Consider the following 19,644-nt stretch of genomic DNA (forward strand, 5'->3'; position numbering starts at 1 on the left):
TCTCCTTGGTTCTTGTTTAAAATGTAAATTTCTAGGCTACACCCAAGAAGCAGACCCACTGAATTAGAATCTAGGAGCTTGGAACCCAGAAATCTGTATTTTAAATGCTCCCTACTGATTATAAACTTTGAAAACCATTCCCTAGAAGGTCAGAATCTATCATTTCTGTTCACGGTAGATCCACTTACCAGCCAATAAAGCACAAGCTCATGTCCACAGCACGTATTTTTAGGCAGGCAGGACTATCAGTAACATTTGGGATATATTACTTTTAGTTCCGCCATTTCAGTGACACTGGTGATCATTTCCAGCTTGTGACTTTGTTTTCATTTCTCTGACCTTCTAGTTGGTGGATCTGGCACTTCTCGTGAGGCAGGACATGGTGACCAAGGCAGGAGACCCCTTCAGCCATGCCATTTCTGCAACCTTCATTCAGTATCACAACTCTGCTGAGGTAAGTATTAAAAAAATTATGTCTTTGACACATCCATTGATTTTTTTTCTCATGTCTCATATTTACATTAGTAGTTCTAAGAGAAAGATGATACAGAAATGTATAGCTTTCAGTCAAAGAATCTTGATACATTCAGCATTCAAACAAATATCTGCTATGTACCAGGCCCTAACAGGCCACTTAGTGTGGTGATGTCTTCACCTCCTTGCCTTATTTAGCCCTTCTGGCCCTTCAGGGAAAGAGCCTCTCTCATTTCCTTGGGAGATGAACAACTGGCTTAGGTAATAGGATAACATTGAAAAAAGTTATATATTTCTTTTTGCTTCAAAGAAAAGATGATTATTATTATTCAGGTAGTAATAATTTCTGGCATTTATTGCTAATTTTACTCTCTAGTTATTGATCCATCTCTGAACATGCCCTAAGGAGGCGTGGCTCCATTTACCCTCCATGTTCCAGTTGGCCCTGTCATGTGAAGGTAACATCCTTTCTGACTCAGTGTATGTTGCTGGGATCCCCACCGATGGGGACCAGAAAGTCTTCTTGCCAACTTTATGGCTTTGTGTGATAACCGTGTACCATTTTTGGTATAAAAAAATACTCTCTGTAAGCAACATGTGCCTAAAACCCAGAAATGTAAAATCCTCTATTGAATGAATATGCCAATATTTGACCTTTTTTTTTCACTAGCAGAAACATCAGTTTCATATAATTCAATCTAGTAACCATAGAGAAGGCAGCAAGGAGGTTAGGTTAATATCCACATGAATAATGAAGTGAGCTCTGGATCAAGTCGGATGAAACGTAACCTAAAAACGGCTAAGCCCCTTTGAGAATCTGATGAAAACTGTAAACCCTTTCTCCATAAATACGGTAGCAAATTTTGTATATAATTTCAGAGTGTTCAGAGACCCTCTGAAACCATTCTGTGGTGAGGGATCTACAAATCCTAAGAGCCCCAAATTTAAGTATCTCTGCTCTAGGATACTTAGAAAGTATGTAAAGATATATGGCTATATCTTACTACAAGCCAAAAGTTTGACTTTTCTTATGCCCCTTGTAGAACCAGAATTGGCTTAGAATTAAAGTTGGAATTAAAATGTTTGTGTCCATTAAAAATCCATTTTTTTCTTGGCAAAGGTCATACATCATTATCAGTGAACTTACTTTAAAAGTCCCTAAAGCTTACCCAGTTGATTAAACACTATTTGTTTTCTTTATGTTACAAACCCAAATTATGATGTCAAAGAACACTCTTTAAACTGTCTTTGGTACATGTTCACTTTGTGACTCTAAGTATGCTTTTCATTAACATCAGACAAATTTGTTGTAACATTTCTAATTGAAGAAATTTACAGTGAACATAACAAGCCTAGTTTTCCCTTAGAATCCAAGGGATTGCTTGCATGGCTAGGAAAACTATTTCCCCCCACTTTTTGGCTCTCCAGGGTGGCCACGCTGCCCTGGGCAACTGCTCAGCCACCACAGCAGCTGTTCCCAGCTCCCCAGCAGTTACCAAAAATGCCCTATGTGTGCTGAATTTCCTGGGCTCTCTGGGAGGTGGGGGCATGAGCTCCCATACTTAGCATCCTGGCTTAGTGTGTTACTACAAGCCTGACATTTTCCCTGGCCTACTGGACATCCCCCTCCTCCAATGTACATGGAGGTCAGAATGGACATTCAGAGGGACTGGAAGTCCTCCTGCCCTTTGTTACCTGCCACAACACAAAAGGAATCGCCACTCGAAAGTGGGAATCTTACTTATCCACATTGCAAATCAGCAACCAATATCAAGGGCCTGCTTTTAAGGACTTTACCGAATCAAGTACCAACGGGGACTCGAGACTGATAAAATCTGTGTTCCAGGAGATAGAATATTCTGTAAAACAAACAAGGAAGTAAATGAACAAGCAAACCAACAGACAATTTAAGATTGCATATACTAGTTTCCAAATGAATGGCATAGACAAAAAGTTCAGAGATAAAAACAACTCCCTAATCACAAAGAAGACCTCAGGAAGGAAACTGGGTGCTGAAGGGAGGCACTAGGACGTCAGTGAGATGGCAGAAGTGCGGGAAACACTCCAGGCCTCAGAGGCAGCATGAGTGTACCTGTACAGGGAAAAAATAAACTGATGAAAATATTCAAGCAGAGGATTCATTGAGAAGGAACAGTAGGAAATGTGGTTAGAAAATAAAGGCCTTAGGACACCTAGAGTTATTAAGGAAGAGTTGAAAGTTTCTTGGCTAAAGGGTGATGAGTTCAAAAGGATATTTTAAGAAGGTCCAAATGGAGGTGCTATGTACCATAGATTAGAATTGGAAACCCAAGGCATGGAGCTAATTCACAGCGCATTCTGTTTTAATGATTGTCATCCTTGAACACTAACCATATATGGAACTGAGCTGATTAAGGTTAAGCTTAGGTTTCTCAGATTATCAAGTTCAATATTAATTTAAGTTAATTTTCCATATTTTTTCCTAACATACGGTTTATGCAACAGAAGCAATGAGCTCTGGGAGTTACCTTATTTTTCCTAAGAACAACTCGTGCCACATTCGTTTTATTCCTCCTTCTTTGATGTTTCTAGGCAAGCAGATCAAACGAATACTCTTGAAACCAATATCTGAATTTCAGCAAAACATTTTACAAAATTGAGCATAATTTTTTAAATGTGTGACAGAATCGTAGGCCAGTAGGTGGTAGGGTTAGTGCAGCTGATAGGATGAGGAAGAGGTGGATTAACGATACTGTATGTGAAAAAGACTCAGAGACTTGTATTTGCCGTTAAATTTCTTAGGAGCCAATATTGTGATGTTACTGAAAAGGAAACTTTTTTGGTTTTGTTTCAGTGTTTAGGCACCATCCTGTGGGGTGGACATTGACGCGTGGAGGATGTCTAAAGGAGAGTAATCAGGAGTGAAGGACCCTGAGAGCATGTCTCACAGTAGTGGTGGGAAGAACTTGAGGTGTTTGACTTATAGATAAGAAAGGAGGCCGTGAAATAAAACAGTCTTCAAATATTTGAAGTGCTTCCACAGGAAGAGAGAACAGACTTGCAGTCATAGCCAGGGAAACCAGACAGATGTGAGGGATATTCTGAAGGACGGAGGGAACTAGGGGTTGGAGGAGCTACAGATCCATCTGCATTGACCCCAAAGCACTGGTCTGAGTTACTAGGAGGCTGGTCACCACTGACAGATAATATCTGGAAAGGCATCCTGTTTGAGGGGAAGTTCAGAGCTTCCTTTTGAGTCTGCAGTGCCGACAGAATTTCTCAGTGAACATACCTGTATCTGACAAGATCAGAAATTTTGGAAGCTGTATCTGAGGAATCCTTATTTAATTAATGCATTTAGACCCCGAGGGGCAAGATGGCGGTATCATTTCTGTGGATAGGATAATAATAGTGTTTTTATATTTGTAACCTTCAAATGTTGGGTTCATGAGATACTAAGCAAAATCGAATGTCACTGGAAGTTCTGGTCACTTGATTTCAAAGCCGCATCTCTTTGGACAGGGGTCTTGCATGAAGTCCTCCCCAGACTCTCCTGAGAACACACCTCCTCCCACACCAACAGCTCCGTCATCTGGGTCACAGCACTCGGGGAAAACCACGTCAGCGTCCCTAGGGAACGGGGGTGCCGGGCAAGACTCAGCTAAGACCAAGCAAAGGAAAAGGAAAAAGGTCAGTGATATTTTTCCCTTCCTTCCTTTTTTTTTTTTTTTTTGGTACAGAGTGGAGAGGCCTTGTCATTTTCACAGGTATGGAAAATGTGCTCTGTTTTTCTCTAACATTTTATTATAAAAATTTTCAAACATACAGAAAAGTTAAAAGAATTGTAGAGTACATGCCATATATCTGCCACGTAGGTTCCACAGTTAACATTTTACTATATTTACCACATTAACTATATATTTACTCAATTTACATTTACTATATAGATATGCATCTGATTGTTCTTTTATTCATCCATCAGTTCATCTGGTTTTTTTTTTTTAATACGTTGAAAAGTAAGCTGCAGACATCAGTGCATTTCATGCTAAACGCTTCATTGTGTATAATTCATCTATGATTCTTTTCTTCTTTTAAGGTAAAATTTATACACAGTGGACCACTCTCAGGAATTTTGACAAATGTATAAATGTTGTTTTCTAATCTCTTCTCAAGATTAAAAAAAAATCCCCATCAGATCAGAAGGTTCCTTCATGCCTCCTGCAATCAGTCCTGCCACTGTCTTCAGAAGGGCAACCACTGTTCTGATTTTTCCATCATAGACTAGTTTTTCCTGTTCTAGAACTTTATATAAAGAGAATGTAATATGTATACTCTTTTGTGTGAAGTTTCTTTCACTCAGGATATTTTTTTTTTTGAAATTTACGTTTTTCAGTGTAAGTGTAATTTATTCTTCTTTATCGCTGAGTAAGTTGCTTGATGAGTTTATCCATTTTTTTCCTTCTTTTGGTGAACAGCTAGGCTGTTTCCAGGTTTTGAGATAGTACAAATAAACCTGTTCTGAGCACTATTATACAGATCTTTATGGACAAATGCTTTCATTTCTCTTAGGTGAATAGCTAGGAGTGGGATGACTGGGTCTTAGCATAGTTATATGTTCAGTTTTTAAAGAAACTGCACGAATTGTCTCCAAAATAGTTGTATCGTTTTATACTTCCCACCAGCAATGAGATTCACATGCTCATCAGCGTTTAGGGGTGGTGGTGGTTTTACTTTGAACTGTTCTAATGGATATTTAATAATAATTCACCACAGCTTGAGTTTCTGTTTCCCTGATGACTGGTAACTCTGAGCATTTTTTCGTGTGCTGATTGGCCATTCATGTATCTTCTTTAAGGAGGAGTCTCTTCAAATATTTTTTGCAATATTTTTGAGGAAGGGCTGTCTTGTTACCAGTTTGTAGCAGTTCTTTTTATATCCTGTGTAACAATCCTATGTCAAATATATGTTTTTCACATATTTTCCCTCAGTTTGTGGCTTTACCTATTCATTGTGTTAATGGTGTATTTTGATGAGCGGAAGTTTTGGACTTCTTTTTTTTTTTTTTTTACATTTTTTATTGATTCATAATCATTTTACAGTGTTGTGTCAAATTCCAGTGTTCAGCACAATTTTTCAGTCATTCATGGACATATACACACTCATTGTCACATTTTTTTCTCTGTGATTTATCATAACATTTTGTGTATATTTCCCTGTGCTATACAGTGTAATCTTGTTTATCTATTCTACAATTTTGAAATCCCAGTCTATCCCTTCCCACCCTCTACCCCCCCCCCCCGGTAACCACAAGTCTGTATTCTCTGTCCATGAGTCTATTTCTGTCCTGTATTTATGCTTTGTTTTTGTTTGTTTTTGTTTTTTAGATTCCACATATGAGCGATCTCATATGGTATTTTTCTTTCTCTTTCTGGCTTACTTCACTTAGAATGACATTCTCTAGGATCATCCATGTTGCTGCAAATGGCGTTATGTTGTCGGTTTTTATGGCTGAGTAGTATTCCATTGTATAAATATACCACATTTTCTTTATCCAGTCACCTGTTGATGGACATTTAGGTTGTTTCCATGTTTTGGCTATTGTAAATAGTGCTGCTATGAACATTGGGGTGCAGGTGTCATCCTGAAGTAGATTTCCTTCTGGATATAAGCCCAGGAGTGGGATTCCTGGGTCATATGGTAAGTCTATTCCTAGTCTTTTGAGGAATCTCCACACTGTTTTCCATAGTGGCTGCACCAAACTGCATTCCCACCAGCAGTGTAGGAGGGTTCCCCTTTCTCCACAGCCTCTCCAGCATTTGTCATTTTTGGATTTTTGAATGACGGCCATTCTGACTGGTGTGAGGTGATACCTCATTGTAGTTTTGATTTGCATTTCTCTGATAATTAGTGATATTGAACATTTTTTCATGTGCTTTTTGATCATTTGTATGTCTTCCTTGGAGAGTTGCTTGTTTAGGTCTTCTGCCCATTTTTGGATTGGGTTGTTAATTTTTTTCTTATTGAGTCGTATGAGCTGCTTATATATTTTGGAGATCAAGCCTTTGTCGGTTTCACTTGCAAAAATTTTCTCCCATTCCATAGGTTTTCTTCTTGTTTTATTTCTGGTTTCCTTTGCTCTGCAGAAGCTTGTAAGTTTCATTAGGTCCCATTTGTTTATTCTTGCTTTTATTTCTTCTAGGAGAAAATTTTTGAAATGTATGTCAGATAATGTTTTGCCTATGTTTTCCTCTAGGAGGTTTATTGTATCTTGTCTTATGTTTAAGTCTTTAATCCATTTTGAGTTGATTTTTGTATATGGTGTAAGGGTGTGTTCTAGCTTCATTGTTTTACATGCTGCTGTCCAGTTTTCCCAACACCATTTGCTGAAGAGACTGTCTTTATTCCATTGTATATGCCTGCCTCCTTTGTCGAAGATGAGTTGACCAAAAGTTTGTGGGTTCATTTCTGGGCTCTCTATTCTGTTCCATTGGTCTATATGTCTGTTTTGGTACCAATACCATGCTGTCTTGATGACTGTAGCTCTATAGTATTGTCTGAAGTCTGGGAGAGTTATTCCTCCAGCCTCTTTTTTTCTCTTCAGTAATGCTTTAGCAATTCTAAGTCTTTGATGGTTCCATATAAATTTTATTATGATTTGTTCTAGTTCTGTGAAATATGTCCTGGGTAACTGGATAGGGATTGCATTAAATCTGTAGATTGCCTTGGGCAGTGTGACCATTTTAACAATATTGATTCTTCCAATCCAAGAGCATGGAATATCTTTCCATTTTTTAAAGTCTTCTTTAATTTCCTTCATCAATGGTTTATAGTTTTCTGTGTATAATTCTTTCGCCTCCTTGGTTAGATTTATTCCCAGATATTTTATTACTTTGGGTGCTATTTTAAAGGGGATTGTTTCTTTACTTTCTTTTTCTGTTGATTTATCGTTAGTGTAAAGAAATGCAACTGATTTTTGAACATTAATTTTGTAACCTGCTACCTTGCTGAATTCTTCGATCAGCTCTAGTAGCTTTTTTGTGGACCTTTTAGGGTTTTCTATATATAGTAACATGTCGTCAGCATATAATGACACTTTTACCTCTTCTTTTCCAATTTGGATCCCTTTTATTTCTTTCTCTTGCCTGATTGCTGTGGCTAGGACTTCCAGGACTATATTGAATAGGAGTGGTGATAGTGGGCATCCTTGTCTTGTCCCAGATTTTAGTGGGAAGCTTTTGAGTTTTTCACCATTGAGAACTATGCTGGCTATAGGTTTGTCATATATAGCTTTTATTATGTTGAGATATGTTCCCTCTATACCCACTTTGGCGAGAGTTTTTATCATAAATGGGTGTTGAATTTTATCAAATGCTTTTTCTGCATCGATTGAGATGATCATGTGGTTTTTGTCCTTTCTCTTGTTGATGTGATGTATTACATTGATTGATTTGCGTATGTTGAACCAGCCTTGTGTCCCTGGGATGAACCCCACTTGGTCATGAGTTTTAGACTTCTAATGAAGTCTAATTTATCCGATTTTTCCTTTTGTTTATTGCTTTCTGTGTCCTGTCTGGGAAACCTTTGGCTACTCCCAAGGCATAATGATATTCTCCTGTGTTTTCTTCTGGAAGCTTTTTAGCTTTAGCTTTTATGTTAAGTTCCATTAATCAAGTCAGATTAATTTTTGTGTAATGTATGAGTTACGGGCAAGTTCACTCTTTTTCACATGGTTATCTAGTTACTGCAGAACCCTTTGTTGAAGATTCTTTTCTCTCATTGGATTGGTTTGGTGGCTTCATTGAAAATCAAGTGATCTATATTTACGTCAGTTTATTTCTAGGATTTCAGTTTTGTTTTACTGACTTATTTGTCAGTTCTGTTGTCATTGTCATCTGTCTTGATTGCTGTAGCTTTATAGTAGGTCTTAAAGTCAGGTGGTGTAAGTCCTCAAACTTCATTTTTCAGGCTTAATATGGATACATTGTGTCCTTTGCATTTCTATGTAAATTTTAGAATTAAAATTTAGTTTCTACCAAAAAAAAAGGGGGGAGAGAGATACAGAAAGAGAAAAAGGGAAAGCGTAGTGGGATTTTGAAAGGGATTGGATTGAACACTGACGTCAGTTTGAGGGTATGAATGCTCTCACAATACCAACTCTTATAATCCATGAACATGACATAACTCTTCATTTTCTTGCCTTTATGAAATCTCTCTTTTTATCACTGGCACTGTCCATCCTGAAATCTCTTATTTGATTAATATAGCTGTTCCAGACTTCTTATGCTGTTTACATGAAATATGTTTTTTAGCCATTTCCTTTCAATATTTCTGCTATCTTTAATATTTAATGTTTATCTCTTATAAACAAAAAATTATTGGCTCTCACTTCTTTTCCTCTCTTACTGTATCTTTTAATTTTAGTCTTTAATTCTGTGATATTTAATGTATTTATTGACATGGTTTGGCTATAGTACAACTATTTTGCTGTTTGTTTTCTCTAATTTTTTTGCTGTTTTCTTTCCTGTCTTCTTTTGGGTTAAGTATACACTCCTTTAGAAATTCATTTTAATGTATCTGCTGATTTCTTAGTGATATCTCTTTGCATCACTTTTTCAGTGGTTATGCTAATTACAATATAGATCTTTAAATTTTCAGTGTGCTTGGAGTTGTTATTGTACTATTTTACTCACACACAAAAAGTAAGACTTTTATATTTATGAGCTCCGTCTGGTTTACGCTTGTTCCTTATACCATAGTTGTCTTACATCTTACATCAACATATGTTATGAACCATAATACCAGTTCTGCTTTAAATAATCAAATAATTTTAACATTTACCATTTTCACTGTTCCACCATTTCCTTTTGATGATCAGACTTTCCTTCTGGTGTCATTTTCCTTTTTTGTTCTACTGAATTTTATGTAGCATTTGTTACAGCACATTGTGACTGGTGATGGTTTCTCTTAACCTTCATTTTTCTAAAAATATTTTTACTTTTCCTTCATTCATGGAAGATATTTTCACTGGATATAGAATTCTGGATTGGCAGTTTTATTTTCAGTACTTTAATTGTATCATTCCACTGTTTTCTGGCATCTATTGTTCTTAATCATATGTCAGTAGATCTTGTACTTTTGTTTCTGTGTATGTAATGTGTTATTTTTCTCCGGATGCTTTCAAAATTGTATCTTTATTTTTGGTTTTCAGCAGTTTGGTCATGATATCCATAGATATGATTTTTTAAAAATTTATTCTACTTAGGGTTCACTGAGTTTCTTGAATATTGAATATTTTAAAATTAGAGAAAATTTTCAGCAGTTGTTCCTTAAGATATTTTTTCTGCCTCATGCTCTCTCTTCCCCCTCTCTGAGACTCCAGGTACATATTTGTCAGTTACTTTGCTATTTTCCATGTGTGCCTGAAGCTCTGTTTAATTTGTTTCAATCTTTTCTCTGTTCTTCAGGTTCAGTAATTTCTATTAATCTTTCTTTATGTTCTAAACTCTTTCTTCCGTCAGCTTCAGTCTTAACACCATCCAGTAATGTCTTATTTCTGATATTTTATTTTATAGTTTTATAATTTTCTTTTTATTTCTTTTTATAATTTCTTTTTATCTACTGTTACGTTTATCATTTATTACAGGTTTATTTTATTTTATAATAGCTGCTTTAAAATCCTTGTATGCTAAATATCTGGATTAGTTTAGTCTTCCTTGAGTATAAGTCATACTTTCTTGTGTTGTTATGTCTAGTAATTTTGAATTATATCTTGGACTTTGTGAGTAATCCATTGTAAAGATTTCAGATTGTTATATTCCTGTGAAGACAGTTGGTGGTGGTGGTGGTGGTGGTGGTGGTGGTGGTCATGGTGGTGGTGTGGTGTATGTGTTAAACAGGCAGTTTACTTTTCTAGACTAAACTCTAAAGTTCAGACTCAAACTCCTCTTCAGTGGCAGCAACTAAACTCTTTCTTCACTTCATGTACCTTTAACCTGGGTTTCTTGGATTTGGTACCACATAGGAATGGTTTAGAATTTAGTCAAAGATTTATGTAAAGTTTATACAAAAAAAAAATCTTCGTAGTTACATAGAACTACAAATTTAATAATCAGCATCTCAATTGAACTTTGAAATAGAAATTGAACTATATAATACTATAGCTTTTGGCCACAGAATGGCCCACCTTCATCTGAAAAGAAATCCTCTATAAACACAAAGCTCTGAGAGAGATTTGTACACGAGTAAGGAGAAAGAAGACACTTGCTTGGCCACTCAGATTATACATCAATCATGTAGTCTGAGTGACAGAAGTTAGTAATAGTGCTACTAACCTTTTACTTGCTCTCACATGAGATATGTATTACTTCTATGTAAAATCTAATGTATCAAGTTTAACAAAAGATCTAGCCCGCCATTATGGATGTGGAACAAATAAAGAGGCAATTATCTGAGATTTCACGTCCTTCTTAAATATTGGATTACCAGGCGAGGGGAAGGCTCAGAAAAAAAGTTTCTTTAAAAGTTGTTTCTTCCCAGCAACTTTTAAGTTGGGAAGAATAGAGTCAGGACAGGTATAGACATTTGTAAGAGATCCTGGGGCAACAGAAGTTTCAGTATAATTTCCTTGTACCACAGTTGAGAGTCTAAAGCTGTTGGAGGATTTTATTCCATGCAAGCCAGCAAGGACAAGCAGAGGAACGGTACTCAAATCTGGGAAGTACACAGGACTCTGTATGATACTTCACCTTCCAGCACCCAGTAGCAAGCTTTTTCAGGATGAAAAGACATACATAAAAATGAAATGGAAGAATTACAAGAATGAAGTATGAATGGAGCCAAGAGAAAGAATACCTGACACGTGAAGCCCCCTGTGCTTTACTTAAGGAAATAGAGTTTAGTCCTGCAGAGATTTCAACAGATACACTTGTGGACAGCAGGACTCAGTATTTTGTCAAACGTGTGGATTTCATTTTTGAAAGTTTAAAGACTATTCTAAAATGTAGGCACAATCAGAATGACAAAGCAGAATTGATACATAAATGTAACATTCTTCATATGTATTTATAACAATATTTTTATAGTAAGTAGCAGATATATAAATGTAATGCTAATCCTTCTGTAACAATTTTGAAGACTATTACAAAAATTATGAAGTCACTGATGAATTAAAAACTCTAAACTTAATATGGATTTCAAATTTAAACAGGTTACTGGTACCTTGGTGAGGGATTGGATGTTTACAGAAATGAGAAGAAGATATTTATTGAGGTGGAAACAATACTGTGAATACAATATTTTAAAAAGTCTTTTTCTTAAAATATTTTACAATGATTTTACAATGTTTCAGGTGTATAGCAAAGTGATTCAGTTATACATACGCACATATATGTATTCTTTTCCAGATTTTTTACCATTATAGGTTATTAGAAGATACTGAATATAGTTCCCTGTGCTATAGAGTAGTTCCCTGTTGTTTATCTATTTTACATGTGGTGGTGTATATCGGTTAATCCCAAAATCCTAGTTTACCCCTACCCGCCATCATTACCCCTTTGGTAATCACAAAGTTTGTTTTCTTTGTGAGTCTCCTTCTATTTTTTAAGTAAGTTCATTTGTATCATTTTTTAGATTATAAAGTGACTTCCCATGTTACTTGTCTTTCTCTGTCCTGGTTCACTTAGTGTAATCATTTCTAGGCCCATCCATTTTGCTGCAAATGGCATTATTTCATTCTTTTTTGTGTCCGAGTAGTATTCTATGTGAATACAACATTTTAGGTTTAAAGATTCCTTTCCAAAGAACTCAGTGAGCAAATCAAGAAAGTGTAGACATGCACATGGTAACTTACACTGTTTGCAGTTGCTTACTTACAGCCGATAAACCTGAAATTCATAAAATTAACATTTTCTCAGAATTGAGTATTTTTATTTTTATATAGTATGTCAACACCATCTTTTTAGCAAAGATAACATGAGTCAGACAGGCTGTCTTACTTGCCACCACATCTTACAAATACCAACCCCAGGTAGTTTCTAACAGGCTTCCTGCTTCAGCGTGCTCAAGTCCTGTTTGATTTCCATGCCAGAGGTTCTAAGATTTTGACCAAAATGCTCTATACCAAAACCATATTTATCTGGGGAAATAGAGGAAGCATGGAGAAAAAGAAATGAAAAATAAATCCAACTTGCAGGGAGAAAGGAGATTCCACAGAGGAATGCTCTGGTAGGATTTCCCACCCACTTAGTGTGCAGGCTGTTTGACCTCTTGATGTCTCCCTTTTGTGTTTCCACTTGAATTCCACTGGAAAACTTACTTTGGAATCCAAATACAGCTAATTATTTGCATTTGTTTCCACAAATGGATAGAACCCCCCAACTTCCTTCACAAGCATCTGTTAAACCCAGCAGCAGATGAGTCTGCATTAGCCACATTCAGATCTTGGAGGCGAGCTGACTCACCAAAGAGTGTTTACCCTTACCAGGTACCTGATAATTGCATATATTCTAATATATTCCAACTGAAACGAAGTATTTGGAATGAGAATCAAGAGAACACTGTTAAAACACATGCATACACGCACACACACGCAGTCCTGTGCAGTTTTATATGAGTGCCAAAGTGAGGGGTTAAGATAACTTAATCCTTGTTATTATGGGCATAGCAGATATGTTATTTAGGGTATTGTTGGAATGAAATTGAGAAAGAGACTCTATAGTAAATTCCTATTTGGCTTACTTGAAATCTTGTTAAAATAATAAAAATAATCAAGATCTGTTTTGTTTTATAATTTGTTTTATTTCAGGTTCAGCTTAATTAGCTGATTCTCTTTGTAGGAATTTTTAAATTATTTTACTAGATTATAGTAGGAAAAGCATGTACAGAGCACAAAAAGGTACAGAAGGATACACAGTGAAAAATGTCTCCTCTAACCCGTGTCCTCCAGACACCCATCTCTACTCCAAGAGATAAGCACTGTTACTGGTTTTTGGTGTACACATGCAGAAACATTCTGTATTTAAATGAACATATAATGTTCAGCCCTTTTTCTTTTAACAGATGGTAACACAGTTATCCAGCTGGACACCTAGTATTTTTTCAAACAGTGTATCTTAGAGATAGCTCTGTGGGAGTACGTACGGAACTGCCTCATTCTTTTAAGTGGTTGCTGTACTTTCTGTTGCATTGAATGAATATATAGTAATTTATTTCTCTATTCCCTCATTGATGAAGTTCATCAGTCCCAATAGTGCTGTGGTGTATATCGATCTATCTATATTTGTTTGTTTCATACCTGTGTAATGTATCTGTAGGATGAATTCTTAGAGATGAAATTGCTGGGTCAAAAAATGGTTGTGTTTTTTCTTTGATAAGATTTGCCAAATTGCTCTCCATAGAGGTTGTAGAGTTACACCCCTGTAAGGAATTCTGACAGTGATACTTCTAGACCACTGTTAAAGTATAGTAAAGTTTCTTTCTCTAGAGTTTTTAATGTTGATGACCTGGCATCCAGCGTCCACCGCACTTTTAAGTAAATTAGCTTATCGTTCATTTCGGGAAGCTTGGAAGTTCCATTTTTAATTTAAATAGTAAACTAATGCTATTAATAGCTAACATGTGTCAGACACTGTTCTAAGTGGTTTACACATCGACTCATTTAATTTTCCCAATAACCCTTTGAAGGAATTGTAATTATGATCCCAGTTTCACAGATGAGGAAACTAAAGCACAGAGATACTGTGTAACTTGACAGAACTGGTAACTGACACAGCTGGGATCTGGGCTCCGGTGTCTGGGAAGCCGGAACCTGCAACTAACTAAATCATGAGACTGTAATGCCCCTATTTTATTTGTTTTAATCATATTACATACATTTCTTGAGTTAATATCCATATTCCATTGCAAATAATCTTTCCCTTTCTTGTACCTTTTTGTACTTCCAAAGCTGTCTTTTACAGAGGAGGCAGATAAAAATAGAAAGTTTTTGATCTCTTATGACAGTCCCCAGGATTATAAATAAATATATAGCAGTTTCACATTTTTCGTTTTAAAATTGATGACCCTCAAGTTATTTCAGAAATACATCCAACAAACTCCCAAGAAACATTTATAAATGTTTAAATTTTTTTGAAAAAACAGCTTCCTGCGGTTCTGTCAGCAAGCCCCCATGACACTTCTCATCAGCACGCAAGTGGCTGTGTTCTCCGGTTCCATGACCTGTAGGCCTAGGTGAAATATCGTGGGCATAAAAATTGCATTTGGTTGGTCTGCTCGGAAGGGGTCATATAAAAGTCATCTTTGATTTGTTAATGGAATTTTTTTTTGGATGTAGTATATAGCAGCAGTGATGTGCATCCTAAGGGAAAAAAACCCATCCATTTTATAAAAGTTTATTTTCGTATTTTATACACTGTAGTTCTGTTGTGTGTTTTTGATTTAGTAACAATTTCTGTGTTTTTCTGTCGCAGAGCACCGCGGCCTGTGGCGTTGAGGCCCACAGCGATGCCATCCAGCCCTGCCACATCAGAGAGGCCGTTCGACGCTACGGCCACAAGATTGGCCCCCTTTCCCCATTCACAGTACGTAATAACAGAGTTATAAAAAGTTATATTTATAATCTGAAAGCATTTTGATTTTCAAGTGGTCAAATGAAGAAGCAGTGGAATTGTTGAAAGCAATTTGTGGTGACTGTAATTTTGTTGTATAAAAGTGGCATAATTCTCTTGGGAAATAAGTTAGTCATTTTTGTCTCTTTTTGGAAGGACCATTTTTTTCTACAAAATATTATTTTCTTGCAATTACGAATTATGCTTTTTTGTCGGGGCTTATATTTTCTATTTTCCAAAGCTTAGGTTTATAAAACTTTTTTTTGTCAAATTATATGTATCCAAATATTGCTTGAAGCACTTTGTATTTTAAAATTGGTTAGATTGGCAACACCACTTCTATCAGAGGTCCTGCTCCTAAACATACTTTGAGTTGGAAGAAGAAGAAATGATTTCTTTCTGCCTTTGAAGTAGACTGAGAGGCAGACAGTCCTTCACATCTTCAAATGGTTTTAAAGCTTATAATCAAGGTTTGTTTTTTTTTTTCTTAATGGAGAATTAAAGACTTATTTCAACAGCCTAAAGAAAGTGTGTGTGTGTGTGTGTGTGTGTGTGTGTGTGTGTGTGTGTGTGTGTGTTTTAATTCGATAGTCATCTTGTGGCCCTTTTTAAAAAAAAAAATCTTTGGTTATGTTAATATAACTTTCTCCAAGTTCTTCTCTCTTTTAAGGAATTGGTTTGGAAATTTTAAGGAATTTTCAGAAAATGAGGTTTGATTTGTGACTAAAGAATGGTAGAATTTACCATTTGTTTGGTTTTTTTTATATTCACCCTACTTTAACATACTAAAGCAGAATATACATGTATAGCATTATAGATGCATATGTATGTAAGTATAGCATGGTATGTGTTTTTTTCCCCTAAGGCTGGATTTTACTATTATCTGTTGATAGAAATCATGATTTCTTCTAAATTGTATCATCTCCTTTTTTCCTGTGTTTTAGTTAAAGGGAATGCTTTCTCACCATTCTTGGTTTTCATTAGTTATTGTTAATTGTATGCATCCTCAGTGTGACAGTAAGAATGTGTCAGAAGCTATTTATGTATGTCTCAGAAGCTTTTTGTAATGGTGACGATTATTTTCACTTTAATATTTAAAATTGGTCATATAAGAATAGGATTTATATTTATATTCATCATATTGCTGATTAAGCAATATTTCCTTTTGCATGAGTGTTTCTAGACCATCACAATTGAAAAGAAAGAATGAAATCAATATCCCTTATTTTAGTTTTTCCTACATGCCAGGTAAGACTATTTTAAGTGATGAGCCAAAAGGTAGATGAGGTTTAGAAAAATAGAGGTGACTGGAAGAATTTAAAAACCAACTGCAGTTGAAAGAACCAATTTATAACAAAGGATTAAAAATATCAAGTCCAGTGATAAGAGCCAAATGATGACTAATAGGTTGAGGCAATGGAGTGGAGAGAGAAAAAAAGACAGGGTTTATAATAATCTAGAAGTAATTAAAGGGTAGCAAGGGGCAGCAAGATTTTTGAGAAATAAACTTAAAATGCCAAGTGAAAGTGATGGATAAAATTACAAGTGGGAAAATGTATCTACTATAAGAGGGGGGGATCTCCTAATCATGGGGTCTGTGAAGCTTCCTCAAAAGGAAATGGTGGCAATGGTAGTTGCTTCATTCTTCAGGTTTTTTATTTTTAAAAAGACTGGAAAGATCACTTGAGAATCATCTTGGTTGATGACATTATTGTGTGTCTGTGTGTGTGTATATTCATTCCTCCATGTCTCACCTGATAGTCTTAATACTCAGGTACTGCTGCTTTTATAATCTAAGATTTTAGTAGATGGTCAGAAATGTACTTGAAACTAGGTTCAGATATAGTTTAAGCGAATTTTTACCTAATGAACATATAACTAATATTTTTTAAACTACTAATGCAATTTTAGAATGCTTAGTTTAAATAGATCTGGAAAATAGAGAACAAATAAGCCATAATCTAGAAGGTTCACTTAGCCACTGCCAGAGCAGACGGGCAAAACCAAGAGCAGATGAGAAAGAGCTTCACCACAGAGGGACACTGAGCTTTCATCACTCCTCGGAAACGACCCATGCTGAAAGGCCTGCTCCATTACCTGGAGCTCTGAGAATGTGCCCAGCCTGCAGGACTGAATATGCATACTCCATTTCATATCATGAGTAGTAGGATCCTGCAGACGCAGTTTCTTGGTATATATTGCAATACAGAAATCTACCTTTTAAAGTTAAAAATTCTCATTGAAGTGGGATAGATGTGCAGACGGCATATGCTAACAGTGTGAATAGCTGCCCTGGCTCCCATGTACCCTCGGCTGCTAAAAGGAGGTGCTCCTGATGCTGAGGCCCCTGGTGCTCACTCCCTGAGATGACCTTTCTGCTGCCTGGGCTTTGAGCTGTGGCTCCTAAGAGCGAGGGGGCATGTGGGCTGCCTCTATAGCAACCATAGGCTGAGACTAAATTTTCATACAGAAAGGCTGAGCTGACTCACATCCAATATACAGTTCCCTTGTAGGCTAAGATGGCATGAACAATTCGTTCATATTTATGAAACAGAGATTTAGTCATGGCAGCATGTCATTCTGAACCTGAACTGCTTGCCTAATATGTATAAATGTGATATCTAACGTAGAATACTTGTAACTTGATTGATATATAGCCAGTTCCCAATTTGGAGAATTAAAATGACAACCAGTAGGTTACATGGAAACTTAATTCCAGCATCAATCAGTGAACCAAGAAAAATCTGCTTTTGGTGAGGCGCCGTTCCGTCTTCTGCTTACGACTTCTGAAATAATTTTGTACAGATTTACAACACAATCCACTTCAGGAATACAATTATTGTAGAAAGAATTGTGAGTTCTTCACCTTGGGGATGAGTTGGAGTGATGGAAGAAAGGAGTGATTAAAGCCACATTAGGTGGAGGCAGGGCGGGGAAGAGGGAAACCCTGCTTTGTACTGAGTAGCTGCTGGAGTGGAGAGGACAGCGGCCAGGGTAGCAGAAACTTCAGTGTGCTGCCGCTCACATGAGCGGACACAGTTAGAATCCACCCCTCCCCACTCAGCCAGTTAGAGCAGTCCTGTCTTTGGCACGCCGGTTTTAATTGGTGACTTCTTTCTTTTCTGTGTTGTCATGTATTCTCAGTCCTATGCAGAAGATCAAAAGAGAGTATCATACCTAGGAGATTCATTTTCCTGAGGTTAAGCTATGAATTAGATTTTTTTGCAACTGTTCCCCACCTCTGTATACCTGACCTTCTGTATGCACATGCTAAAGAACATGTAAAGAGGCTAAGTTACTTTCTGCTTATTATTTTTCCTAAATGATTCTGAAAATCACTTCAGACTATGATTTGTAGTCGTTGTTTTAGAGTTCTTGGGCAACCTGGAGTGTCCTGAGTCATTCTGATGCTTGTCATCTCATCCTGCCCTTTTCCTCATTGTAGTCGGTATTGTGTGAGGTTATATTGCCTGGTATTTAAGACTGTTGATCCTAGAGCCAGATGGCCGGGATTCAGATCCCAGCTCTGCAGCTACTAGCTAAGTAGCCTTAAGGAAGTTTCTTAACCTCGTGATGGCTCAGTTACCTCATCTGTAGAATGGGTTAAATAGTAGCACACGCCTCGGGATAGAATTCTATCATGATAGGTGTCAGAGATAGCGCTCTGAACCCGACTGTGGTGAGCTCTTAATGTATTCTGTTAATCACAGTGGGACTAAGAGTAGCAGTAGTGCCTGCAGTGTACTTTCTAGAAGGTATCAGATAAGAACACAAATGACTAAAGTAGAAGCCATTCCCCCACACCCAGCCACACAGACACACACACACAGGCCTCACCTTGTAATCCCAGAAGAAACTAAAACTTGTATAATAATGTGATTTCTTTACAGACTAGTAGTTTATACTGTTAAAATTTAAATATTATTTAAAGATGATTGTTCCTGAGAATAAATAAATGTTCATTTTCACTTTTTGAATTAATCGTGGTAAAGAACATCAATGGATTTTTTAATCACCATTGTCACATTAAAAAATACAGCCTCAGTAACTGAGTGTGCACAGATACCACTTGATTTTTGCAAACTAGCTAGATTTCGCAGACTGGCTGCTGTGAAACAGAAGTCTAGGGAACAAATGGCATGGCCTCAGATTTTTGAAGCTTCATCAAATTCAGTTTATATGAGTTTTTGTATAAGTTATTGAAAAGTTTTCAGAGACTGATGTGTAAATCAAAGTTGGTGATAATTTTTTCTAATAAATTACTAACCTCATTTTTCCTCAGTTTTAAAAATTTCTTCATTTTACTGTTTATGAAAGTAATGCTAGTATGTGAGAAAATTAAGAAAATATAGAAAAGTAAAGGATAAAATAAAACTTACATTAAGAAGGGCTTCGGAGCCCAGAAAAAAAAAGTGTAGCAAAGCTTTAAATGAATTGTCCCAACCAGAAAATTAATTGGTATTTGTTTTAGTTGAATTTGATTGTTTAATTGAGGAGTATTTTCTTGTAGCCTAAAAATTCAAATGCTTTTGGTAATTTTTTTTTCAATTCTTAGAATTTACTTGTGCAGGTCTAGAAGGAAAAAGCA

At 36.4% G+C, this 19,644-nt stretch overlaps 1 protein-coding gene across 4 annotated transcripts in view; it reads left to right on the forward strand.

Annotated features, from left to right (window-relative positions):
• Positions 1-19,644, forward strand: part of SUPT3H (SPT3 homolog, SAGA and STAGA complex component) — a 382,338-nt gene that overhangs the window by 298,366 nt on the left and 64,328 nt on the right. For all 4 annotated transcript variants that reach the window (XM_072944891.1, XM_072944890.1, XM_072944893.1 and 1 more), the window contains 3 exons: positions 347-454; positions 3,976-4,143; positions 14,919-15,029. In XM_072944891.1, coding sequence (XP_072800992.1) covers positions 347-454; positions 3,976-4,143; positions 14,919-15,029 — 387 coding nt within the window. The remainder of the gene's footprint in view (positions 1-346; positions 455-3,975; positions 4,144-14,918; positions 15,030-19,644) is intronic.

This window comes from Vicugna pacos, chromosome 20 (genome assembly GCF_048564905.1).
Source record: "Vicugna pacos chromosome 20, VicPac4, whole genome shotgun sequence".
Taxonomy (NCBI): Eukaryota; Metazoa; Chordata; class Mammalia; order Artiodactyla; family Camelidae; genus Vicugna; species Vicugna pacos.